General features: G+C 45.0%; 1 protein-coding gene across 1 annotated transcript; it reads left to right on the top strand.

Annotated features, from left to right (window-relative positions):
* The first annotated feature begins 1,927 nt into the window (after positions 1–1,927).
* LOC131263919 (U-scoloptoxin(19)-Tl1a) lies at positions 1,928–17,931 on the top strand. Its single transcript, XM_058266202.1, has 3 exons — positions 1,928–2,065; positions 17,371–17,520; positions 17,604–17,931. The coding sequence occupies exons 1-3, from the start codon at positions 1,936–1,938 to the stop codon at positions 17,729–17,731; spliced, it is 408 nt and encodes a 135-aa protein (XP_058122185.1). The 5' UTR covers positions 1,928–1,935; the 3' UTR covers positions 17,732–17,931.
* The last annotated feature ends 9,666 nt before the right edge of the window (positions 17,932–27,597 follow it).

Genomic DNA, 27,597 nt, shown 5'->3' with positions numbered 1-27,597 from the left:
GCATGCATCTATAGTGGTGGTAGTGCAGAGAACTTGGAAAAGACTGAATATATATTGAATGTAATTTATTTTTGAAGCATATTTCAAACAGAACGGCAAAATTGCTCATCGATCTAATTTTCTTGGCCGTAGATCAATGCATTGGGCTCAAAGACCAATGTATTTTGCAGTGACTTATAGCCTTAAGGAAATCGTGGCATACCTGATAAATTCTTAAGAAACCACCATATTAGGAGAACTTTTTTAGAAAATATTAATTTTGAAGGCCTAATTTATTACAGGGTGGGAAAAATGATTTTTTGTACACTTCGTAGAAGATCAAAGAATATTTCATGTCAGAACAAATATCGCTCTTGTATCTATAACGAAAACCGAGGCCCGTGTGTCAAATTTTAAATGCAATCTATTCAATGTTGTTCATGTTGTAATTCTTTGCTACGTTTGCCTTTGACTTATTATTTACTATTACTTACGTTTATCATCATTTGGTTTGACCGGTTATTTTCTTTTTTTGTGTATTGCTTAAGTTTCGCAAGCATCTTTTTTTTCAAAAAATGTAAAATGTTTTATTTTCTGTATTGCAACGTTGTAACTCTATCAAATAGTGCGCCTCGGATCGTAATGGGTAATGCGACACTTTCTCTTCCCGGCGTTTGTAAACTCCCCACCGAAGAGCGATCACGTTTCGCCCGGCCCGACCCAAAACCCATCAACCGTCGTCATCAGCCCCAAGCCGGCGGGTCAGGCGCATGGCGCGCACGGTGCACCAATGGGCTGCGAACGCTCATCAGCACTTCATTTTATGTGGCGCCTAAACAAACGGGCGGGTTTGCAAATGTGCGGTTTGCGCCCGCCACCCGCCACCAACCATCACGGGTCGGGTGGATGCAGTTGTGGGGTGGCCAGATCGCGAGCTGAAGATAGCACTCCACCGTGATGCGGTGTGCTTGTGTGTTCGGGAGTGTGTGAAAGAGAGACGATGGGTTCTTTTTAAATTCACCCCTTTGCCGGCAAAAGAAGCGAGACGAAAGACCGGGCTCGAATGATGGTAGCGAGCGCGTTAATGTTTGGAACAGCGTCCACATGTTGCTTGGCGCTAATGGCTATCAAATCGTCGCTGTTGTGTGAGCCAACTGTTTCGATGTGTTCCGTTCCCCCCGCGGATGACGGACGTTGGAGGTAGGGGTCGGTCTTAACGAGGCCTAAGGGGTGGCCACCCTATTCGGTGCGGCGGGTGAGACGAGTCTTAAAACGAGCGGGGCGAAAAAAAAAGGGTGCCAAAAGAACCCCGCACCAAGGCTTCATATAAAAGCAATTGATTACTCATCGCCACCAGTCAGTTGCTCGTTGGACAGCCTCATCGTCAGTTTGCGCTTTTTGAACGGTTTTAACCTTGCCGGGCCAGGTTCGGGCGTGTGTTTGTTGTGTTGTCGTCCGGAACGGTCGGTTGATTCAGTTGGATTTTGAAACATTTGACCCGGGACATTTTTGCATTCACTTGCTCTGAGTTCATCTTCAAATCAGTCCGTGTTTGATTTGAAAAAACAACAAAGGTGCTTTTTAACCAAACGTCACACGGGCTTGCGATCGATTCGATCGTTAGAGATAACACATACTATCAAAGTGCAAGTGTTTAGGAAGGGGATCCGAGATAGGTGATCTAGTGTTCTCAACACCATCATCACCTCAACCTAGTGTGCTGGGTTGTTTAACTCTTGGTTTTTTTTCCTGTGTTGTGTGCTGTTGTTGTGTTTCGGTTGGACGAAGTGAAAGTTGCCTGCAACTTGACATTATTGCCTTGGGCTAGAGTTTAGTGCGGTAGGTTGAGGTGCTTCCCGATAGTGTGTCCGCAAACATTGTCAGCATCGCGTAGTCGTTGCCATACGCACCGTTGGAACCCGCTACATTGTCCTCGCCAACAAAAAAACAACAACGATGAATTCCAACGCCGTCGCACTGCTGCTGTTCGTGGCATTGGCCGTATGCATCGGGGACAGTGCCGAAATACCGCCGCTGCCGGTGCAGGACGACCAGAACGGTGCATCGTCGGCGGAGACACAGGACTGTAAGTGCATTGGCGTGGTTGGACCGACGCAGTGTGATTATTAATTTTACCCCCGACCGGGCGGGGAAGTCCGACAGGACAACAGCCTCGGGGGAGGGACCGGCGCGACCTTTAACGACGGACCACACGTCCGTGTTCCCGATGCACGAGGATGTTTGCGTTTGTGGCGTGGTACGGCGAATTCTTCCTGCTGGCGAAAGGTGGACACAATGCTGCCGTCGCCACGTTCGGCCACAGGGCCGGTCGGTCGTGACACGCCGCCATCAAGTGCGGCCACGGAAGGCACGGAATCCTTTAAGCAAATTTGGAACGCGGTTGTACGAACGCGTGTTGTGGTGATCGAAAGCCGGCGACCTCGAAGCGCGGGTCGGGAAGCCGGCGGCAATATCTGATCGGGTATTGTGCATTGCATGCGACACATAAATTGGCCCTCTTTGTTTCTGCCCGGTGCGATGCAGGAATTATTGCTTTTCGATGTTGCGCCGTGGTAGGATTTTATGAGAGTTATAGATTGCTATCTTGTCTCGCCTCGCTCGGGAAGCGCCGCACGGTGCTCGGCACGTAATCAATCGTGCCTTTCGTTAATTATGATCGTGTTGTAGGTGATAGCGTTAATCGATTTTGATCGAAAACACATCCGCCTTCTCTAAATTCCATCTAGAATAGGCAGAGGGGGAACTACTTATGAGCAGACTTAGCAGCCGCGGGGGCCTCCCGAACATAAGGGAACCCGGGATGAATACCTAAGAAACTATCGATATTATTTGTAACTAATGTTTTTCACTTTTAGATATGTTTAGCGAGCGATATTAAACATATTATTTCTAGTTAGATTTTCGGTATACTTTGATATTGCTTTATCTGTTTTAATTTTTACCTTTCAATCCTTGGCAGAATATGTATTCTTTGGCCTTGTTTTGGTCCAATCTTTCCCCTTGAAGTGCTTGCGATGCACGATCGAAAGTGTGTATTGTGACTCATGTAGTTTTCCCTAATCGAGGCACAAATTATTCAATAGTCGATCATGATTCAAGAGCGATTTTAAATGTATTGTGTGATCATTATAATCAAAATATTATATGGTAGCTATTTAAACCTAATAAAAAAGATTTGGGTAGCGCCGAGGCTCACCACCTTGACGACGTGGGTTCGAATCCCAATCGAAATCAGACACTCCCCTGTACGAGAGGACTGACTATCCACGAGCTCAAAGGGAAAAAGTCTTCATGGGGCAGCCACGACCATAAAAAAAGATCCTCTTTTAACAGTAGGAAGAATTCCAATTTGTAAAAAAAGTAGAACAGAATGAAATAAGATTGTGGAAAAGTATCAGAAAGAGTAGTTTCCAATAGCAAATTATTATGTCGTCTTGGTTGAGGATTTGGAGGCCATAATAAACAGCAAGATTCGGATTGGAAGGACATTTTTAACTTTGATTGCTTTGTTGAATATGATGAATTTTATAAGTTATATATACAACAATATGAAAATTTGTGAAAAAAGAAATTACCAAACAAAAAGCGGGTTCAAACTATAGTATTTGTTAAAATTATTCTTTTGCTCTTTCCCAGGTGCATATACTTAAGAATTTATAAACTTTTAGAATCTATTCTTATCGATAAACATAAAAACCATTTGACAATACTGCAAACATGAGTAATGGATCACAAGCTCTTATGAAACAAATAAGTCTGATCTTGATCTTTAGTATAGACACATTTGGATGATGGAAATGTCTCGTGAGCACCGATTGCCCGCCGGTTAGGGACCCAGAATAGATTGATCCATCTCTGAGAATAGGGAAGCATGGGGTTTTTATTTCTATTCGTAAGGAAATCGTCCCCAAGCCAAGGCTCAACATTAAAGATCATGTTGCCCAACACGAGTTTTAATAGCTTGAGCAACTTTGATCAGATCGTTTGCAGACTATCACCTTGCAGGGTGCTGCCAATCGTGCCACCTGAATAATAAACCGTGATTACTTTGGCGACTTTCAATTCGCCACCACCGTCGAACGTGATGTTTGAGCTGGCGAAAGATTTTCGTCCGGACCGCACCAGTCCATCAGAGGCCCGGAGGGAATGCATCAATTTGGGTGCAAATTTACCTGCAATATTCAATAATCGTTCGCTGCCAGTGCCCGTCCGGTGTTCGTTTGCCGGCGGCGGCCGTTCGAGAGCCAAGCGAGACCGCAGCATCCAATTTGAAGCTAATCTTTCGACACAAATGTCCGTCATGGGGCGGCTGCAGATACACAATCGGGGTTTTGGAGCTGCCGCCGGAAAGAAGCAAAGCAACGGTGGGTCCGGGTGCTAAAATTAAGCTAAATTTGAACGGTGAGAGCGGTGAGCTAAAGATCCGGTGCAAAAGTCGTTCCACGTGGTTCGCCTGCTCGGATGGCTCGGACTTGCAGTTTTCGGAAGAACCGCAAAGGAACTGAGGGGATGGGAGGCGAGTCCCGCTAGAGATGCTTCCGAGGACGAGGAAACGATTTTGCTGAAATTTTCACCTCGGGCCAAATGGGGCTCGGAAAATTTCTAACCTCCCCACGGAACGGTGGTGCGGTGACTGCGTCTTTTCCGAGCTGCGTCGGAAGTTTGCGCTTCGAGTTTGGTTCGGTCAGCTTGCAAAATTGGCTATCAAGGAGCTGGAAAGCGGTCGCAGTAAAAAGCGAGCGTTGGTGGTAGGAAAATGACTGTCCAACGAGCGTCCGTTTGTTTTTTGGGAACTACCAAAAGTTCCATTTTCCTAGCGGCTTTTGATCGCGCAGAAAAGGACAGCAAAATTAATTGCATTAATAGCTCGCGGAAAAATGGCTGCGGACATGACAGGGGAAACACAATTTCGCGACATCTAGTCCCAAATGGTTTTAACAATCTAAATATAGCGTTTTGATTCAGGATTAGACAATCTTAATTTCACCAAAAAATTCCGCACATTTGTAGTGCTTGACTTTGGAAACTAACTGAAACAGCAGTACTTCATAAAGCTTACAATTGTTTGAATTTTAATTCAAATTATAAAACTTGAAACTTGTACTTTTTATACCCACACTCAACCGGATATGGTTAAATGTCATTAATACACTACTTACGTTGCATAAATATGGTTGGAACATTGAAACAAATCACTGCCTTGAGAATAAGGAGAGCACTTTTTGCCAGCTTGAATTCTGGTATAATCTTTTGAGGTATAAGAAAGGATGTAAAAAATTAGAAACCACTATACAGCTAAAGTATGATTAAAATTACTTGAAAGCACACAAGATCTGTTGGCTAAAATGACTAACCTTAGAAGGAATTAACACTAGAGTTGATGAGATAGATTACAGCTGCAATTAGCCAAGTAAAAAGAATCGCTTTTCAACATTGTCAAATTAAATGAAAATTCCTGAAAATATCAATTTTTGCTAAAACATTTGTAATGTCTCATATGTCTTTTAACCTGCAAAATCAAATTAAAATATAATCCAGGAAATAATTAAAGAAAAACGCTCATATCATTTCAACTGAGTGCAGATCCCTGATGGTTTTGTTTTCGAACAGGAACCTCCTCATAATTTCACTCTAATTACAGTTTAAAATGATTATAATAAACCAAGTCTCATTAGAGAAGATCTTTTTAAAACCATTCACATACAGTTCAACACCAAATTTATACAACAAAATCAGTCAAACAAAACTCGTTTGCACAGCGTTCTGATGTTTTTTTGGTAGGATTGAAAAGCCATCAAATATATTAAAAAGCCGATTTATTTCTTGTCGAGCGGAGATAAGCCGATAAGGTGACGATTGCATCGCAGCTTAGCGGATTCGAATCATTACAATCACAATGCATGGTCGTTCCGGATCCGGATAGATGGTTCACATTTTGGAGCGCGGTTTGTCTGGGGAGCAGCTTTTTTCCGCTTTTAACGTTTTTCCAGCCTCTCCCAGCGTGCTCGTTCGTTCGAAAATGATCTCGAAATAGCGAACCCCCGAAACAGCTGTCATGGCAGAAGATACGTGGCAATTAGGACAGAACTCGACGAACGAAAGTGTCGTTCGTAGCATTCGTTGGCGGAGCAGCCCATCCCACCGGGACCGGGCTCTTAGACCCGGCCGGAGCCATTGATGTTCAACCGTTCTGCAGCATTTCCGTCGTTCCATTTGGTCGACTCATTTTCCGGCGGATTTCAGGACGAAAAGTTTAACCAGAACGACACAAGCCGTTAGAGCGTCATCCGCAACCAGCAATTTGAATAACTTTCGGAAACTAATGGGTTTCCGGAGCGGGTGTGGCGAAGGAGGAGGTGCAGCGGAAGATGGGAGGCTCGAAAAGAACGGGTTTTTGTAAAACCATCGCTCGTTCGACGAAAGGGTAGCCCGGTGACGACTTTGGGGTGAAAGGTAATGTCGGCTCGGGTGGTTTTTTTTTCGTGGGGGACTTGGGGGGGTTTTCTGGATGGAAATTTCCCATCGGGCCGCTGTTCCACATCCCCCGAAGGGGTGGGGGTTGCAGTTCACCCGGCAACCGAAAGGAGCGGACGAAATTGCTAGGTAAAGTTTTCGTTCCTTCCGAAAGCCGACTGCTGATGATACATTAAAAGCAGCTGCTTTGAGCGATGCGCTTTCCTTCCCATTCAACGGCGGCTGGCTGATGAGCCTGATGTGGAAATGGAAAGTTTTTTGTGCGTTGTGCCCGCCGACAGCCGCTCCGTAGTTTTTATTTTTCGCCAAAAGAAATATGGTAATGATGCACGTAGGATTTGAAATAGATTTTAATGAGCTACAGCGACATACTTCGGGCCAGAAAGTGCGGAGGCTGCCGAAAGTTCCGCTCGCCAGGCGGGCGGCCGTGAAAGCTAAGTTTGTTCGGCGGTACGGCTTTTGCAGCTTGTCTTTTCAATTTCCACAAGACCGGCTCATTTCGGTGACAGGCGAGCCGTGTGCTGCGTTTGATATGGATCCCCGGGCACGTGGCCGGGAAAGACTATTAAACTTGGGACGATGTCAAAGTTCCGCCGAAATCGAAACAACGAACACAAAACCCCGCCTGTTGACATTATTTTAGAAAAAGGAAATATTTCTTTAAAAGTTCACAAACAACATGAATTTGGCGAGCAGAGACAAGATTATTACAATATAATGATCAAGAATCATTAAATTCTGCATTCAATGTAGTGATGAGAATAACAACTTTTTTCAAAACGCTGAATAAGAGTGAACAATCATCACGATCGTTTGAATCTTTAAGCCACTCTTTGCTATTTTGAAACGTGTAGAATGATTTATCAGTCGTCGAGAAGATTTGAATCATTAATAGGGATTCTAATCCCAAAAGAGTGAATGAGTGAGTAAAAGAGTTGCTGGTCGTCTTAGAGATTCGAATCCCAAATAACGATTCAAATTCCAAGAGTGAATAATATAGTTACTAGTTGCCACAGAGAGCCAAATCCCAAACTGGAATTCGAATCTCAAATAGGGACTCGAATCCCAAATTGTATGTGTATTCATTCGACTCCCTATAGGACCAAGCAACTCTTTTACTCACTCTTGAGATTCGAATCCTTAGATGGGAATCAAATCTCTCCATGGGATTCGAATCTTAATTTGGGATTCGAATCTTAATTTGGGATTCGAATCTCTATGACAACTAGCAACTCTTTTACTCATTCGTTCTCTCTTTTGGGATTCCTAATCCCTGCGAAGGATTCAAACAGAAAATGAGTAACAAAAACTATTCGTTAGGATTTAAATCAATCATTCATTAGTAAGATTCAACTCTGTCACTCATTCTTACTCAGTACGCACATCACTAATTCAATGGATTGAGTTTAAATTTGGTATAGATATAAATGTTAAAAGTTTTTTGTACAAAATCTAGTTCTGACCGTCGGAAGACAAGCGGTGCTCCTTCAAGACACAAAGTTCTACACCCCCTCGAGCGCAAAACTCACCAAATGAACCAAACTTTTCCTCATAAATATCCTAGACATGCCGCGTCAGCTTGTGTCATCGAAAGTAAACAGTTGCTCTGTTTTTTACCCGACTTAATAAAATCGGTACACGTCCTATTGGGAAGTTTTGGGGGGACGGGGGGGGACGGGGGAAGAAAAATCCCAGGGAACCGGATACGCGACCGTACACGGAACGGCAGTAACATTGCGCACTGGCAGCGCTCATAAATCATTCAGCAGCGCGGAGTTTACTGACGAGCAATCGTGGAAGTTGCTGCATCGATCGGGAAACGGACTCGTTGATGCAGCTCGAGCAGTGACAGCGAAAGTTTTTCGCTTCGGAAAGTAGAATTCGAACTGGGAAGAAATCACCGGTCCGGGGAAGAACCGGGTAAGGAATGGGCTCAAAAGTGTAAGTCAATTTGTATCCGAATTAAAAATTGCGCACCACTGTATTGACTGAGGAGTGATCGTAAATCACAAGCAAAACTGGTGTACATTTTTATTTTCGCGAATAAAATCATTAATTACAAAAGCGATAAAAAGGGAGTGAAATATTCAGGAGCCGAAGTTTGCCGATAAAGCCTGTGATCATTTACCCGGCATGAGCTACCCATGTAGCGGAGTAATCCTCCCTCGTAGGGCTCGCCGTTTGGTCGGTAGGCCTCGTTCTCCGCCCCCGGGAGGCTCAGGATTTTCCTTCGCTTTCGGGCGACTTGCCATTATCGTTACATTTGAAACTCACCGCACGTAACGCCCGTTCCGCGGTGGCTTTGCGAGGAGTTTAACTGCTGACGCGCATTGATTGATAGTGGTGCGGCCACGAAGAAGAAAAACCCATCACCTCCATTTCCGGCAGATTGGATTTCTACGCACAGACGTCCCGTTTATCTAAGCCTGTGCGGAAGGTTTGATTGCAAATCGAAACGGTTTCGGTGGATATGTCCACCACCTCCTTCGCCATTAGACGCGGGATCGATGTCACAGTGGCCGGAAGTGCCTGGGGGGTTGGAATTGGCATGCGTGCGTATATCGATCCGGATCGTCATCGTTTCCCGGGCCACTTCCCGGGCGTGAATTCCCGGGCCTGCGATCGTTCCACCATCGTGGCGAGGCCGGCGTCGATGATGATTGATTATAATATCGTGTTTATTTTCCCCTACACGGCCTCCTCATTCGCGCCATTGTGATCGATTTAGTGACCGAATCGTGTACGAAGTTGGAGGTGATGAGCTTCCGAAAATCGGGCGGATGGAGTGTCGATGGTGAGATTGTTTGCGCTCGTGGTGGCAAACGAAGGTCTCGATCGAAGCGATTAATAGAGTCGTCCCGGTGGGGGTATACTGGGTGGTAGTAAGGGGGAGGGGGGGGGGGGGGTGCTTATTTGCACTAGGATTTATTAAGTTCCTTATCGCCTCTGAGTTCACAAACCGAGGACCGAGCAAACCGTAAGTCTGGCGGATAAAAAGGATATCATGAAAAGCGCTTTAATGACTCCGGTCGACATGTTTATTAATGCTCTTAATTGTTGTCACTTGTCCCGAGGCAGAAGGAATAAGTTTGCATTTAAATTATTTCATAAACCCATCTGTTGATTCTGCAATATAGATCTATGCTTCCGGTGCGCAAAGCGGGCATAAAACTTTATTGCATCTAAAGCACGAACTGGAATTTCCACAGTCCGTTTGAATGCACCCTTTAATCATCACCGAGCCCTGACCTTACTACCCTTGTTTGGAAAAGCGCAATGCATTCTAATGCCGGTGCAAAACTGCAACTTCCTACCCGAACTCCAAGGGACAAGGGTCGAGCTTGTGAGTTTGTGTGTTTGTTCGCATCTCTTTGGCACTTTTTCCTTCAACCTGCGGTCATTTCTCGCTGCACCGCTCATTTGCACCACCATTATCCGCCATTGAAATGGTGCCGGTGCGGGGATGAGGTCCGCTGTTTTCCTGTGTTTTTGCTTTCAAATTTAGTTCCCCCGTTTTTTTTCCACTCATCACTTCCGGTCATTCCAAAGCCGGACGGACGCACCGAGGCAAACGGGATGGAAAAGCCTTTCGGTGAGCGCATTCCGTACTCGTATTACCGCAAACAAGTTTATGGAAAGTCGAAAAAGAGCCGAGAAGAAAACATATGAAAGCCGGGTCAGGAAAAACTCGCATAAAAACATGATTTCGCAGCGCAAAAGGGGCGGTGAAAGAAGGCACTCTCTCCGGCGGGAGGAAATAAAAACAAGCGAACAATTCCACGCTGATTGGATCGTTAGGTTCCAATTTTTCCGGCCAACCAGCGCTGTACTTCGGTAATTGCACTCCAATTGTTTGTGCGATAGCCTCTGTGCCTTCTCTCGGTTTTTTGTTTTTGGTTTTTTGCGTTGCCCCGGTGGCGCTTGCCATGTTTGGTTTTCCTCGGACATGCTTTCCGAGGCGCATTCACTCTTTTTCTTGAAGTGGCAAAGCCGTGCGGTGCGGAAAACTTTAAGGTGTGTAAAAGGTCAGCATACACTGTTGGTGGTTTTGCCTCCGCAATCGGTTTAGTACAATCCTATTTGCCTACATCCGGTTTGGTAAATGTTTATTGTCGACAAAAACATTAACCGGTGGTACGATTGCAATCGTTCGTCCGGTACGATGTCGGTTGGTACTCCCGGGGGATCAATTCGCTCGACAAAACAGTCACATTATTTTCCAATTATCGTGTGTTGAGTTTCAATTTCCCCCCACTGCAATTGGGACCTTCAAGCCCAACTGCCATAAGCCATCTGTGTCGGTAAGCCATGTCCCAATAGAAACTCGGCCCTGCATGAACTGGTAAACGGTTCTGACAGGAACGTAATCACCGTAGCATGTAACACGGCGGGGAAGTCGTAAGAAGTCGATTCCAACCCACCACGAACTTCTTGCACCCTCCCTTCCCCCTACGGAAGGATTGGGCCACATGCGGGTGTGGGTGTGAATGACTAATGATTGGTTGTTAGCCGGCCGTGTTTGATAGAATATCTATTTATCATAACATCGGAATGGAACGGGTGTGTGTGTTTCTGTTCTCGGGGGCTCGATTTTCCAACCCTCCCGGGCTCCAGCGAATGGATAATGAATTTCCACACAGTTGTTTTTTTTTCTCACTGACTTCGCCTCTTTATTGCCGTGTCATTACACTGTTTGTCTGGTGCTTTGTTTAATAATAAATTATCGGTCTCGGATGTGATGCGATATTTATGACAGGCGCTTCTATTGACCGCTTTGTCCGCGTTGAATCAAGCAAATGTGTGTCAATATTGATCAACGACCGGGTATGATGTTAACGATGGTGTGGAGCCTTTTTTTTCTTACATAATTCATGGTGGGCTCAGCTAATGGGTGCGATGTTCATTCTGTACGAGCTATATCGAGCGGATTATATTTGATTGTGGATTCGGTTTGTGTCATTTGATTCAATATGGTATATTTATATTTTTTTTGCAATGTCCTTCTTTTACCTTTTCCCTGCGTTTTTTTTGTTTCTTTGGTCAATCAATCACCAAATCAATTCAGCTTTTAATTCCATTTCTTCCATTTTTGTACCATTTCGAGCGGACTGTAAAACGAAATTGAAATGGCCCCCGGTTTGCGATCGCCATGTTAGTGTATTTGTTCGTGCGATGAGCAAAATTTATCGCCCGTTTCAAATGCAATCACTCGCACAGATTTATCTTCCGTGTAAGCAAAGCGATGCAACGGTAGAGTACCGGATTTTGTCCAGTGGAATATAAAGTGAGATTGAATCGTTTATCAGCGTTCAACTTCTCGGTGATAAACTTCCGTGGCGGGTGTAACATGTCGGAAAACAATTCCACTTCAGCCGTGCGCACGTCAGCGGGGACCCATTTAACTGTTTTCAATAATGATTTACCACCCGGCCATCCCGTGTCCGTGTGTGTGTGTGTGTGGGTGTGCCCGGGGATATATCACGTCGAACGATAAAGCGATGAAATGACACATGTACCAGGGGATGGGATGAAGTGAAGGAAAAAGGCAATCCCAACCAGAACAAGCGTAAAAATACACCACCCCACAGCAAACCGTCTTTGCCTGCCTCCTTTCCACTGCAATGGGCGCGTTCTTCGATGCACCGGCGGTGGTCATAAAATGTGCAACCGGTGCAGGTGCACCTTTGATACCGAAAGCGACCACCTTGGCAAAGATTTTCCACCCCAGCTTTGCCGGTGCACGTTTCGGTGAAAGATCAGCGTAAAATATGCATCCCGGCCACGGGCAATCCGCAATCTGGCCCATTCCAGCTCGATCGATTACCCATTTGCCTGCCGGATGGATGCTTGTGCTGCTGCCGAGGCTCGTTCCACCGCCAAAGGATGGTTCGGTTTGAATGCGAAAATATTTTACCCATTGATGAGGTTTTTACCCGTGCCGCGCGAACCGTAGCGGCAAATGAAAATGGATGGAAATGGTTATCCGAAGGCCGGAAAATTATTTTTATTATGATGTTATTAATGTTAATGGCATCGAGCGACGGGATGAAGCGCTCGGGACGTTGCGCATGATAATTGCTCGTCCTATTCAGGCCTAGCATTCTGCGCGCTTTTCTTCCATTTCTCCCCGCGGTCAGGTTCGATTCGTTCGATCGTTCGTAACGGGGCTCCAATCGGGAAAGGAACTCTCGCTTGTGATTGCCATTTGCTGAAGTGGGGAGGGTTTAAAAAGCAAAGAAATCACGCGGGCGTTACGAAGATTCACCACCTGCGCTACCATCATCGTCATCGGCAACGATCCTATCGATGTGAGTGAAAAGTAAACGAATGAATGGACGCGCTTTCCACCTTTTTTTTTGTACCGAGAAAACCCGGAAATAGTCGCTAACGTGTGTGATTTCTTCCCTTTCTTCCGATTGCTTTCAAAACACCGTCCTTTCACTTCGCTTCGCATCAGTTCCGCGGATAACCTTCTACCTCCATTTTCGCTGCCTGATTTCCACACAAGTATGTTCATGTTCGTGTGCCTGTGTGATTTTTTCCCATCGGAAGCTTTCCTACCGGAAGCTGCCCGTTTGGACTTCGTTTATTTATGCCCACGCTGTCCGCAAACCTCTGAGGCTAGTGGAACTAACGTAAGCCTCGTAGGAAAAGCTCCAGTTTCCCCGAGCCACGAACGGTGTGAGTTCGGTGTCGTCCGGTTTGCGCAGCTTGAGGCAAATCTTGTCTTGCTCGTGATTGCGGGAAATCGTCCGAAAACTGTCGGCAGTGGACACCTGGGTGCTTCTGTTTGCTTTCGTGGCGGCTTCCTAGCGCGCATCACGTTTTTCACACCAACCAGGGACACGGCGAGGAAAGTTTATTCTTCCCATTTCGGTAATGGAGAAGAGGAGTGGAGGGCAATTTTTTCACCTATTCTGGTTGGTCACCGGCGCTGTTTGAGCGACGAGAGGCGGGGTTCGATTTTTCCTCCACCGCTCACTGACTTTTCCCAACTACCTTCGTTTCCCTTAATGGTTCCATTCAAGAACAGCACGCTGCCATCAAATATGTCGATCGTGAAAATTCGTTTAGAACGTTTCAGAGGATAGATTTTCCATATTTTTTTTTTCATTTCGTTGCCTACACTCGGTCAAGACGGGCACTCGATACACCGTCGATGGTGGGAAAAGCGAACAAGCGAAAGAAAACTACATATAAAATTACCTTTTTTATGTCACGAAGAGGTTTGCATTCCTTAGAACATGGAGTGGGCATAAGATATTAAAGAAGGAGGGAGGTGAATGGGGAGCCTTAAATATGGTAAAAAACAGGGATTGCCAAAGGTGTGGAAACACGTAAAAGTGTGTTTTAATCAAGTGATAGTACGTAATAGAAGACGAAGTCGTAGAAAGTATGAATTTAATCTTAAATCAGTACATTTCGAATCAGAATGGAATATTTGTATGAACAATATACGAATGTATCTTCTTCTTCTTCTTCTTGGCGTAACGACCTCTTGGTCATGCCTGCCCTGTAAAGGGCTTACGAGACTTGTTTCCCTGTTGTACGTGGATAGTCAGTCCTCTCGTACAGGGGTGGGTCCGGTCTCAGTTGGGATTCGAACCCACGCCGTCGAGGTGGTGAGCCCCGGCGCTCATGGGCCGATTTTCTAACCGGCGCTACCGCTCGGCTGTCGCGGACCTCCTAACGAATGTATATGATACCGATTAAGACTGTAATACGATTTGCTTTATCCATATGTACAGATGAACGAGCAATGTACTGTTAGCGTAAATCGTAAGTCCTATATGATGCCGACATAGAAAGATATACGACTAAACATATACGTTTTGAACAATGTACGGTTAGCGCCGCAACTTTTGTACGTATAAGCATTATTTTAGCATCTTATACAAAGCAATCATATTGCATTCAAACACGATTATTTCAAGTTGTATTTCGATTTACATACCAAATATGTTGAGTGGGATGTCACATGTAATAATTTAAACAAAAATCAAAAAGATTTATACATTTTAGAAAAGTTTAAATGTTATATAATGATGATGAAGCCATAAAAAAAGAAAATTGAAAGTCAAATTAAAATAAATAATCTTCTAGAAGAACTCTACGATATTCAAGAAATCTAGTTTTGATACAAAATGATGATCCTATAAAACAAATCCGAATAAAAGTTTGCCAACCACTGACCAAAAGTGAACGAAGCGAGCACAATCGAAACTAAAAAAAAAAAATAAATAAGAAAAACACCCCTTTCCGTGTGGGAAATTACCTTCCCCTACCAGAGATCCAATTTGAAACCACGAGCGTTCGATAAATATGATCCGTTTAGTATTTCCCAAACGTCCGCACAAAACCGGAGCAATACATTGAAGCTGTTTATGAAAGCACTAAGCCGCCCAATCCAAACCGGACGATTTGCTGGTATTACATTTGCTCTACATTGTTTTACTTGGTTATGGTGGGCCAGATTTGAGAGTTTTTGCCGTGATTGTGACATTGTTTCAATTATCGAAAACAATGTTGTTTGGAAGAATTTTCATACCAACAACTTGCTAGTAATGCTTGAGTATTCTTAAACGTCTCGGTTTCACTTGCACCAGGTACGTGTAAACATCTGTTCCTTTAATTTTCTTTTCTGAACTCTTTCACTTCGCACTCACCGGTTCTGGTTCGAACACTGTCGGCCGCACCGTTCCTATTTATGGTCGTGCTGAAAGTGAATTGTGGTGGGCACGTTTTGTGTTGTGTCACTTTTTGCGCTCATGTCGGACCAGGTTTTGGTCCCAAATGTGCACGCCCGGTTCCCATTCCAGTCCGTTACATCTGGGACCCATTTATCCTCTCGTTTGTGCCCGGCAGAGTGGAGGGGCCCCGTTTACTACCGGGAGAGTGTGCGCTCGCCATCGGACACCGGCCTGCACACTAATGAGCACCGAATGCACACAGGTATCCGGCGGGAAAGGTCGACGGTGCCCGCGGGGTAGCAATTACATTCAGGCCAGATGCACCGTTCTTCGCCGCGCACGTAGATTTCGGACCAAATGGAGTTTAGCAAATCGCTAACCGAAGCGTGACCGGTGATTGAACTCGATGGAGTCCGATGGAGGCGCATGGTTGCTCACGCGTTCCGGAGCGTTTCGGACGTCATCGTCGTCGTATTGGGACACCGTTTTCTTCCCCCAATGCAACCCTCCGCTGGGCAAGCATTAGCCAAGCATCTGTGCGAGCATGCGTGTGTGTGTGCGTGTGGGTGTCGTTGGCTGTGTGTTACTGGAGCAGAGCGGAGTGAATTAGTAGCGGTTCAATTAACACCAGTCAAGGATGCGTGTTCGCTCGGGTTGTCGCTGCCGCTTACAACAAACCCAAGCTAGGGTGGCGCTTAGGTGGTGCTTGGAATGTAGGTCAGCAAAGTGACCGGGTTTCCCGCGGGCAGCATGCATGCTCGAGCGCACACCGATCGTTATTTATCCAATCAGGAGCGTGTGTCCGATGCGTCAAAGCTAATCTATGCTGCCAGCAGTCCGTCACTGGCATTCCACTCTGGCTGGATGGAAACCACATTTCAGCGTCACCAACAGATAATAGAGCTCACTTTGGTGCCTAAGGTTGATTCTTTTGTTGCGTGGATCTCTTGGATCGTGTACTGTTGGAATTACGGCTCATATTTTTTTCCCTTGTGCTTGGGAAAAAACCTTTCCCATTACGACAGTTCATCAATATTTATCGAAGGAAATAAATACTAACGACCTTAGAAGTGTTTGCGAGTGAAAGTTCTTCCGGTACACTCACGATCTGCTTGTTTGATTTGTAGCATAAAAAAGATCAAAAGAATGTAAAATAAAGAACAATTTTGAATACATTTTGCATTTGGAAAAAAATTTAGTAAAACAAATATTTCAGTTTTGGTGGCAGATTTACACTTATTTACAAAACAACCAACGCAATACTGTAAAAAATTATACATTTTCGTCTTGTTTATATGCTTTTTAACGAAATCAAATTATTTTTATTCTGCAATCACTAAGTGATTTGATAGCCTCCTTGAAGTTTGAGTTTATCAATGTTTTCTAACACTTTTTATTTAATAAGTAGAGTAAAAAAAATATTTAAATTTGACTTTTTCGATTAAGATACACAAGAAATATTCGTTTAAACACTTAGTTTGTTGTAGGTGTGTAAGCTGGTGTGTAGCTTTTTCCAATGTGTGGTAATATTTTACAGGATATATCAAAAATGCATAGCTCGATGTGAAATAGACAAAACTGTTCGCATTCTTTTAGTCCTATGCTTAATATATTCAAAACTCTTGTTTTTTAGATGCCAATAGATGCTTGTTTTCAATTGTTTAACTATAAAAAAATGTTCTACTGTTGCTATTTAACTTTAATCATATACCGGATCATCATTTCATTATTTTATTACGACTCTAAGCATTATTTTCTATAGGATACAGTAAAATTATCCATTATTGTACGACTGACTCCGTTCGAATTTGTATCTTTTCGATCATTAAAGATGTTAGTTGAAATAGCGCTGGTAATTATTTGAAAGGAGTTCGAATTTGTTTTTGATCGAATGAAGCGATCTCTTTTTCCACGACAACCTTAATTTCATTCATTTCAAATTCGAATTTTAAATGACGTTTGTATTGTTCGATTTTGTTCTGGATGGAATTCGAAATTTATTCCTAAAATTATCAAAAAACCATGGCATTTGTAATTGATTGTTTATATTGCTGTCGTCCTCTTTAAAATTATTACTTTAAAATTAAGATGGTTTGAGATCGGCAGCATTCATGAAACAATAACGTTTTTTCTTCACAAACCGTGTCTAAACCATGATTCCTTCTTGTCAACAACTCCGTTTTCGCTTGCCTCTCTTTTTTCCCAGCCTATCTCGGCGTGAAGCTGTACAAAGTGGAACGACCGTGCGCCATGCTCGGCGGTTTGTGCGTCCAGACCAGCGAGTGCAGCCATCGGACGGCGAACAGTGGCCTGTGCCCGGAAAATGCACACCTCGGCGTGGATTGCTGCTACGAGGGTGAGTCCAACCGAACCGTCGGAAAGCGGGCAAATGTTTGATTTTCTCTCGAGCTAACCATGGTTTAATTTTGACTTTATCAGTAAAACCAGCCAAAAACCTCACCTGCCACGAGTTCCGGGGAGCCTGTATGGACCGCTGCGCTCAAGCCCTCCAGCGGCCGGCCACCGACTGCACCGATGGGCAAACGTGTTGCGTGTTGGTTGGCTAGGGTGCGGGGAAAAACCCCCAAAAAGGCGCCCCGAACAAGCAGAACATTGAATCGTGGATCTACGCTCGGATGAACAAACCATTTGCTTGACGTACAGAAAGGGGCGCGAGGGACAGGTCAGGCTTTCAAAACGTTTTTCAATGACTAGGAGTGGAGGTACGGTTGCTTAAATTGATCTTATTAAATGATGCTAGTTTAAAATGTTGAAAAAGAAAATTTCTCATCGACTGCGAACTTTAAATGCTTTTCCGAAAGTCCATCCGAGAGCCCACGATACGGAAAGGGTAAGTTATTTTTCCAGCCGTCTTCGGCTGCGCTTAAGTACATAATTGGTGCTGTTATCTTTCAGGAGCGTTCTTGTGTGTGTTTCCTTTGGGCGAAACGAAACGCCACGGGCTCGGTGCGGGAGGGCAACGGTGCGGGAAGAAAAGGTATCGACGCCCGGCTGACACTAATTGAAGTCGAAACAAGATTTCAACATTTCGATCTTCTTCCGTTTCCTTGATGGAAGTGGTGAAATGAAGTGGCAGGGGGCAGAAGCCGAACCATTCCTTGAGGGCTTGAGGTTGAAAGTTGAAAAGTAGCAGCAGCAGCAGCAGCAGCAGAGCAGCATAACTGCGCACCAACACCAACTGGCACCAGGTTCGGGGCCTGGTTTCTGCCGGAGGCAAAGATTAGGATTACGGTGTGTACTTGCTTTCGGTAAGATAATGGGAAACTGGTCGCCCTGGCCTTCCGGCTTCCGGGGAAAACCGTGGTTGCATGGGTGGGTACCGGGGGCTCGGTGTAGAGAAATACTAAACGTACCTGGCATTGGATGTTTTTGTTGTTCGGGTGAGCCACCACGCAAAGCAAAAGGCAACCGGAGCTCTCGGTGGCATCTCGGTGTGGTCTCCGAGTGAAGTGGGAAAGTTGGTCGTCGAGTTGGAATATAGTTAAATGAAACCACCCGGCGCAGGAACTTCCGACGTCCCCCCCCACCACCTTCGGTTGTCTTTAGCACACACTCAAACACACGCACACACAGACGGTCGTCCCCATGGCCACGCTAGTTTTCTTATCGATTATCCGGAAATGGGAAAAACCACATGCCTTTCGTCTACCAGGAACTACACTCCGACTTCGGCTGACATGACTATCGACCGAAAATTCAAATGGCTGTGAATGTTATGTATGTGTGCGTGTGTGTGTGTGTGTGTGCTTTTGATTCAGTCCGGGACGGAAGAAGATCGAAGCGGGAAGCTGATCCGTAACGCAGGCAGGCGCTACAGGCATTCGTTTTATGAATACATTAATGCTGTGGCTTTCCGATTACAGCATATTAGGCTTGTTCGGTCGGGCGCGGGCGTACGCCGGCTCGATCGAGCTAACAATTGACTAAGAATAGAAATCGGAAATCATTTCACCAGAGAGTTGGGGGAGGGTGGAAACACGAATCGATGCCTCGCTCGCACGGATCCACTTAAAGATTTTCTTGCACGCACACTCGGAGTCTCTGCCTTCTGTTCTCCTATGTTTCTGTCAGTGATTTTGCTACAAATATTAGACGCACGTGTTTCGTTATTCCGTTTTCTAGCGCGTTCAACGTTATCGTGCTACTGACGTTATCATCAATGGAAAAGCAACGAACGGAATAAGTTCAAGCTGGCAGCAATTTCTTTCCCTGTGCGCTGTTGAAAGGAAGAAACGGCGAAAGTGGTCCATTCCCACATTCTTGCACACCGTTCCGTCCGAGGCCACAGCTGGTCAGCGTTTGTCAGCGAACCAGAAACCAATTATGGCAGAATCAATTAAAATTGTTTTCTCAGAAAACAGTGCCGTTAGCGGGCCCGCTTCTTGGGAAACCGTGCCCTTCGCAAGAAGCGACGTCCAATGGTTGTGCGCTTCGAAAGCATAATTGTTTCGGATGTTCATTTGGCGCGAGCATTGTGTGTGTAGCAACATTTTACACAAATGCTGTGCCCCTCGAACGGAAAGGTAATATATTGCATTCGGCGGGGGTGTGATTTTTCAACTCGGCCTTCCCCGGGTTTCATTTCATTTGGGAGTTCGAATTCGTAAGCCATTTGTTCCCAGGGTCCCGGCCGTTCTTGTTATCATAAAGTTAATTTTGGGTTTTTAAACAAATCAAAACCCCTTTTGCAAATGGCCGAACGATGGTTGTCGGGCGCCGAGAGACAAAGTGTGCCCATTTATCAACGCGTAGGATGGCCTGCCTCGAAAAAGCCTGCCATTGTGGGCCGATGCCAGGAGTTGCGGGTTTTTGCAATTCACCGATTTGAAAAATAGACCGCCCACAACCATGCCCGATACCACAACCGGTCAACCGGACGGTTTGCTTGCGGTGTGAAAACAGGCCACAGCAATCGGTTAGTGATAGGCGAGATGGATGTTCCACCGGAGTCGGATCCAGTCGACACTGGTTGCATTAGGATTCGAATCCGAATCAACTCCGTTCTCCGGTGAAAAGATTTATGGATCCCTTTACCAACCTTAAGTTAAATCAAGATCGGTCGAAACATGCTGAACCATGTGAAAATGTTTGACTCTTGGTTTGAATTTTGTTTACCTTTCATGAGCGGCTCGAAATGTTTGAGTAAAACAGAGAACTTAGTATATTTTACACGTTAGATTGGGTTTCACACTTGTTTGCTGCTATATCATGGCGATCAACATCCCATGACTTCGCACCGAGGAGTACTTTTGACTACTTGAGATATCTCTATATTTCACGACACTTCCCGCGAGGCTGTGTGTCACAACTAAAATACTGTGATATCGAATTTCTAGTTACCTGTTTCGCTTAAGATTCTAGGGAAGATCTACTACATAGTGCAGGAATATTCGTAAACACTTTTCAAACTAACTGTCAAAATAATGGTTGTAAAGGCCGGGACACTTCCACAACAATATGCTCTCCGTATGGACGGTAGTTCTACCAATATTAAAGGGATATAATATACCATTTTAAATCGATAAGTTGATAACCAGTGGGAGTAAGTTCCGTTGGTTCCGTAGGAGAGTAAGTTTCTCTATAACTTGTTCTTTGAACTAGAACTTAAATTAGATTCGAGTAATTCGGATTTAAATCCGACTCATCCAGATTCAACCACAGCCATCCGGTTTTAATATAAGCCATCCGAATTCCACAGAAACATTCAGGATTTAGTGCATACATCCAGATTCAACGGAGCATCTGGAGGCAAATGCATTCATTTCTCAGGTTCGAAGCCGGCTTCAGAAAGGCAGCGCTATCAGTAAATTCGTGAATCCATCCTCAGGGCTCCCTTCACTACAATCAGCCAATGGCTTCACCCGTGGATGTAGGATTGCGCAACAAAACCACCAAATCAGTTTGTTTGAGGAAAAATTCAACCAGAAACCCTGAGGGGCCGCAATCGCAACTGCCGGGTTTGGTTTATTTAAAACGGTCGAACATAGTACACGCTGTTAAGCTGGTGTTGTCTGCTCGCGAGGGGCTACCGTGCGGTTTTGGGTGTCGTTTGCACGGGACACGGAATGCTTGATGGGTCGACGCGGGTCAGGAATTGATAATTGACCAGCCGCAAATGTAGCGCCACCAGCGATTAATCAACGATGCAATTAGAAGAATTTATGCTGCGCTTAGGCGCCGGGCGAAAGGTTGGGGTGTTGGGTGAATTATTTATTACCCATGGGGTGAAGACACGGATTCAAACGATCGATAGCTGCAACGTAAAAGGTTAGTTCAACATCGCGACTGTGGTTGAGTAATCTCTACCCGACCCGATACGTTAATGTGGCTGGACGTTAAAACGATCACTTTTAATTTAAAAAAGAAACCACTTTGTATGTTCCATTAAATCAACGAAAGCACCCTAAATCTATTATGGTGAGAGCAGCAACCAGGAATGTTGAACAGGACCCGCCAGAGTGCCACCAAATGGAGCACGACGCCGTGTGTAATTATTTACAAGCGGTTAGACGTTAAGCTGTTGTTGCACCTTCTAATTCATTTCCGGTTTGAAAAATGGAACGTTCCGGAACGGTGCTTGCGACGTTTGGTGGTTCCGTTTCCGGTACAATTCGATTCTCAATCGGGTGCAGTATGTGAAAATCAAAAACTTCCGAACACCCTTTCAACACTAATGCATTCCGGGGAGGGAAGAGAATTTATGGCTCGCTTCCATTACGCCATCCGATGGCTTGATTTGTGAAGGATTTCTGTTGGGTGGGGGGAGTCCAACGGGTGGGCGGGGAAAAACGGTCCAATCCCAAGTGAGGAAATCGAGCTCGCACCGGTGCCAAACGTCAAAAATCACCTCAACATGCAGGAACGGTGCTATCGAGAAAATAACCCATCAAGGAAATATCGTATCGGAAGGCATTTCTATACCGGGTCAAAGATTTTCTCAACCCCACCCGCTCCACCCGGGGGTTGCGTTCGTCCGTCAATCGGGGAAGGGGAATCCAAAAATCACGTTAATTCCAGATTCGACACACGTACGACGCCACCGCGCTCGATTGGAGCCGGACGCCATTCAGCCGTTGCAGCACACGGGAATATTTATTACAACTACCGGTATTAAAATTCGTCACTGCTATCCATTTACTCGGGAGGTTTATTTCCGATCGACTGCTCAACCAGGTCCCGGGCTACGGATCGGTGCTTCCGGTTCTGGGCGCTTCCGGACGCGGAAGAAGTGGAGCAGTAATTTTCTAATGCCGGTCCCTTTTTTCCCGCCCCGTTGCTGAACGGCTCGTAAATTGGAGTTAATAGATAGGCTTCGAAGAGCACGTGTTTCCGGCGTCGTTGCTAAGGAAACATTTCTAGCCTGCTAGATTACTTTGCATAACCTGCTGGGATCAATAAGGCACCTTGAGTACGGTGAGCAGATTAAGTGAAGCTTTTTGATTAGGTGTATACCGAAGGAGATGAATATCGAAAAATTCAATTGAGACTAATTAAAAAGAAGTATTTTTTTCGTCTCCAACATCATGCCACTTGGTTTCTCGGAGTTCTTTTCCCATCGCAAGAGCAACGTGGACAATCTCCATCGCGACGGGCTGAACTCGAGTGAAGATCGCTTAATCACGTCAACAATGTCTCGCTTTAATTGGCCGTATGTAACGGTTACCAAATGATGCTTTCCCTTTGAACGTACGAGAGAGAGTTAAAGAGCTTGGGCAAGGTTACGTCGTTCTTTTTCATCGCTCCATCTCGTCCGGACTGTCGAGAATTACGTCGCCCTTAAAACGCGGTGAAACCCTTCCGCAAGGTTGACGAACAGGAGCGCCCGCTCTCATCAATTTTCGACTGTATTATGAAAGCATTTTTCGGATTTTTCCACCAACCATGGCAACGGACACATTCCAGCCTCTTGTTTCCCGCCCCCTTCCCCCCTGGACCCGGTTTTCCGGTGGTGGGTTGTCATCCCCTTTTTGCCGTGCCTAGGAGTTGGGGACGGTTTTTTTAAAAAGTCGCTTGCCAATCCCACCGACAAGGTCGACCTTCGACGAAGGAGAGCTTTTCTGGTTCGATTATTTTGGATTTCCCTTGCACCGTTGCACCCCGCACCACCCCGTGCCCGGTGGGAATGTATTGATTCTTTTTTGGACTATGGAGGGTTGGTGTTTTTTTTCCTTTCTTGGGTGCTTTTTTTCTTGCGCTCCCTCCGGTGATCCTTTAGCGCTTGGAAGGAAGTAAGCGGTGTTCGCCCGAGGGCGAAGGATGGGGATGAAGTTGCCTTTTTAGGCAGGATTTGATGGTGCTTTGGATTTATTTTCTTCCTCTTCTTAGGCCTTACTACCGTTTCCGGACGCGTTTACTTGCTGGCAGCAGAACTAAGTAGAATTGGTCCACTTTCGAGTGGAATCGCGCCGAAAGCGGTAAGCGTTTGCCGGGTTCGCTTCAAGTGGCTCATCGGTCGACGAAAGAGGATCACGTGAAAGCTTCACACGCTTTCGCGACTTTCGGGGGAAGGCCGGGGTGTGAGAGCGGGGTCCATCCCCTTGCTCTATGGGGAGAAATACGGAAACGAAGCGCTCGACACCGGAGGGGTTTGCTATATCGATGCAAATTTTAATAGAAACGATCGGACGTGATTTAAATTTAGCTACCGTCGCCTCCAGGAGGGGGACACAGATATGGAATATTAATTATAACATTTTCCAACTGTGCACCCACCAAACGTACATACACGCGCGCACACAAATACATATCAGATCCGTTTAGTTGAAGGCAGCACTTGGGATTTGCATTCAGCTCGGAAAAGGTAGCACGAAAGTGTGCCTGAATGTTTCTGGAAAGCCGGAAACCTTACCGTTCGGCTCGAGCACGCTTCGTATGGAAATGGAAATTCAATCAAATGGGAAACTTCAAGTTGGCCACGCCTGCGATGAAGGAAAATGGGCCGGAAAGTGGGGCGACTCCGGGATGGATAGATGCTTTCAGCTGTTCCTTTCCTGCACCGAACCAAATCATCTGGAGTGTGCCTGCATGATAATAGTTGAAGCAGTGCCACTCGTTTATCATCTGTCAGGGAAAGATATGCGGTGTTTTTTTAGAGGAAATTTATTTAGAAATGTAATAAGCACTTGTGTTTGTAAAATTGAACGATACGTTCACCCGAAGAAGGTGTCATTCGAAACATTTGAAATAATAACATATGGAGTATTTAAAATTTTAAGCGCCACATAAGAAAGGTATTTAAATGAAATAAACATTTTTTACAACACGATACACTACACTATACACTACGACTACAACAACAGGGTTGAGATGCTCCTCAAAAATTGAAAAAAAAATGAGTGTGGGGAGGGGGGGGGGGGAGGGAAGAATTTATTGAAAAGAGTGTTGCTGAGAAGAAACAACTTTGTTAAATGCTGCTGTTATTCACTTCATTTATTTTTGTTTTGTTTACATAGTTGTAAGCAGAAAACACGGAATGAAAATTTGTAGCGCGATGCTGTTTAACTTTTTCCAATTTCCTCATCAATTTTTCTAGCTACTGGTATGTTTTACTCAAACCAGATTTTATCGTGCTCAGGTATTGGTTCTCATGTGCAAGAACTTGAATAATCAAATTCTGTATAATTAAATCAAATTGAACATGTTTCTAAACCATGGAAACTAGTGTTTTGATCGGTTTTCCGAAATGCAACAAAACTCCCTTTAATATCTGACACATCTCAAGTGAGGCGGCTATTTTTGGCAAACAATTCACGTACCAGATGCACCGAAAAAGTGTTCGCTGGGGTGCGAAATTCCGGACACCCCTCGGGACGAATCTTTCGTTCGAAGAATGCTCGCTTGCCGGGCGTCGGTTGACAAAAAAGGTGATCATAAATAACTGTCCGAAATGCAACTCTCGTCTGTCGTGACAAAACGAAAAACAAAAACCCGTCCCAAGTCTGCTGGGGCTTGGTACTTCTAGTGGAGGTTAAACACGACCTTGTTCCCCTAGCCCCTCACCGACCCTGTACCGGGGTGTTGCTAGCGGTGTCACGCTCAGACGAACCGTGCTGGATGGCCGAACAATTCGTTGGAAGCGTTGCAGCATGGGGAATATTTACGCGCCGATGCGCCCGAGGATATGCAATCGTCCGTCGTGCGTGCTCGGAACAAGCAGAGAATGGGACTCGTGATAGCCGGTGGGTACGATTGCTGTTGGCATGGTAGAAAAATGGCGAGTCTTTAAATGTGTTTTGATAAAACAAAATGATTTACTGCAAACAACAAGTGCTGTCCCGGTTTGTTCAAAATGTGTTACCGTTGTGTAGCAATAAAATAAGCTCATAAATATTTTCCTAACAACCATATTTTCGCGTGGCCTAAGCAACATGAAACAGGCCTCACGCTAATATTCTGAACAGGCCGTTAAAAAAGTTAGCATTTAATAGCATTGAAAAATGACTCGGTACAAACAAGCCAATGAGTGTGATTCAGTGTAGCATGTCCTCTAGATCCAATGGATATTCATCATTGGCTAACCAGTTGTCCGAGCAACCTGAGAAACAAGGAATTCCGGAACAAATCAAAAGGGGATAAAAAGCGCGATTCTAAAATGCGAAAAAATGAGTCCATAAAATCGGCCCGAAATATAACGGCCATTGTTTGGGCGCAGCCATGTTGAGCGGACAGTTTGAAGGATTCTTTCGTGGAATGTCAAAATCATGAACCGTACCTTAGGAAAAAAACGCGTATTTTCACGATCTGGCTCAACGTTCATCGTCAGGAATTTAGAAAAAAAAAAACAAATTCCCATTCCCTCGGGTTAGGTGCGCGGGTTTTTCATGTGCTTCAGGTTGTCATGTTGCTCGGTAACGACAGCTCCTGTCCGTGGCGTTGTGGTCACGCTTCTCTACGCACCAGGAAACCAGGATAACGGATGAAATGCGTGCGTCACCGCGTACCAACTGACCGAATGGACGTCCAAGCGTTAGTTAAAGTTGGTAAGGCCCGTTGGGAACTGGGATTGCGTCGGTCGAGGAAATTGAGTTTTGTACGCTTTAATGAGTCATAAAATTTTCGAACCAGTGTCATATTTTTTCGGTTTGGTTCGAAACACGCACAACTTTTATAAAGTTGGTAATTTAAAGATGATTTAAACATTTAATCATGACTTAAAAAATAATATCTATAAGGACACAAAACGCCTAGTGAACTCTCAAACACACACACCTGTTCCGGCTTTACTTGCTATCCATTTAAAAGCACAATCCCACAATTGTCATCTATTTCAATTAGTTTGTCGCAAGGCTCGACAAAACAAAACGGAAAAGGCTCAAAGGGAAGTCGTATCGTACGAAATTCTGTGCAAAGTTTTCTTTCAAACCTATTTTTTCCTCGGCAAACTAGTTCCTCCGTTTTCGAAAGTTTTTAGCTTAAAAATAGAGCCGGTACATTTGCGGACGATCTTCAAAGTGGCATCCGTTTCCTTTGGCGCGCTGCGTTGGCTTTAAGACACTGCAGGGAAGTCTGCACAAAGCGCAAACGGTAGGAAAAAGAAACACAAGAAAAGCAAACGCTTGCAGTAAAACACAAGTTTTGTTTCACCGTTCATAAGAAACTTATATTAGCCGGAAAAGCTTTTCCGTGCCACGGTCCCAAATCCGTTGCCGGGATGAAGGTGCACGGTTTTCGATGAAAAGCGTTGGCGTATTTTGTGCAAATGTTGCTCCAAGGAAATGCTAAGACATCTGTGCGAGTGTTTTGTGGATGGAGAAAAAAAAAACAATCAGCAGAGCAAAAGCAATACCGGACATCCTTAGTGCACTTGAAGTTCATTTCGGGGTGGACAGCGTGCAAAGGGGACATTATTTCGAGAAAAGTTTAAAAGCATGAAAAAATAATAATAATAAATTAGGAAGCGCAATGTGGTGGAGCTTGTGGTGCATATTGTGTTGATATTTTATATAATTTATAATAGTAGCCTCCAAAGGATGCACAAGGCGGCCAGATGTGGCTTAACACATATTTCCAAGAAAAATGCCTGAGCGGAGTTCTTTTTGTCATTAATTTGTATGTTATAAATCCGATTTGGATTGGGTGCTTATATGGTTCGTTTATCTTCCGGGAAAAGTAGCAAAAGTACCAAGCTGTCCGCTCTTGCAACGCCGGGCATAATTACGGCTTCTTTACGTACGCGAGAAAATCATCACCGTGCAATTCATTTCAATGTACATTTATTTTAATTTGTTTGAAACTGAGTTCTGCCGACGGCGTTTCCCGTCCTGCCCCCGGCGGGTAAGGGAAAATGGAAAACTTGTAACGGCAACGAAGTTTGTGGTGCAGAATAAAAATAGAGAAGTGGACAAAATGAACAAGCAAATGATTGTCAGAGAAAATGGGACGGAAAGCTTGGGCCGACCAGGCCGCGAAAGTG

The sequence above is a fragment of the Anopheles coustani genome, chromosome 2, assembly GCF_943734705.1.
Source record: "Anopheles coustani chromosome 2, idAnoCousDA_361_x.2, whole genome shotgun sequence".
Classification (NCBI taxonomy): Eukaryota; Metazoa; Arthropoda; class Insecta; order Diptera; family Culicidae; genus Anopheles; species Anopheles coustani.
The sequence above is the reverse complement of the archived record's forward strand: the minus strand, read 5'-3'. Positions and strand labels throughout refer to the sequence as shown.

Bases quoted from the DNA above. Each gene is read 5' to 3' on its own strand.
- LOC131263919 (XM_058266202.1), top strand. From the start codon at position 1,936: ATGAATTCCAACGCCGTCGCACTGCTGCTGTTCGTGGCATTGGCCGTA. The intron at 2,066-17,370 runs GTAAGTGCATTG...CTTTTTTCCCAG, and splicing joins GTCGGCGGAGACACAGGACT to CCTATCTCGGCGTGAAGCTG. The intron at 17,521-17,603 runs GTGAGTCCAACC...TGACTTTATCAG, and splicing joins CGTGGATTGCTGCTACGAGG to TAAAACCAGCCAAAAACCTC.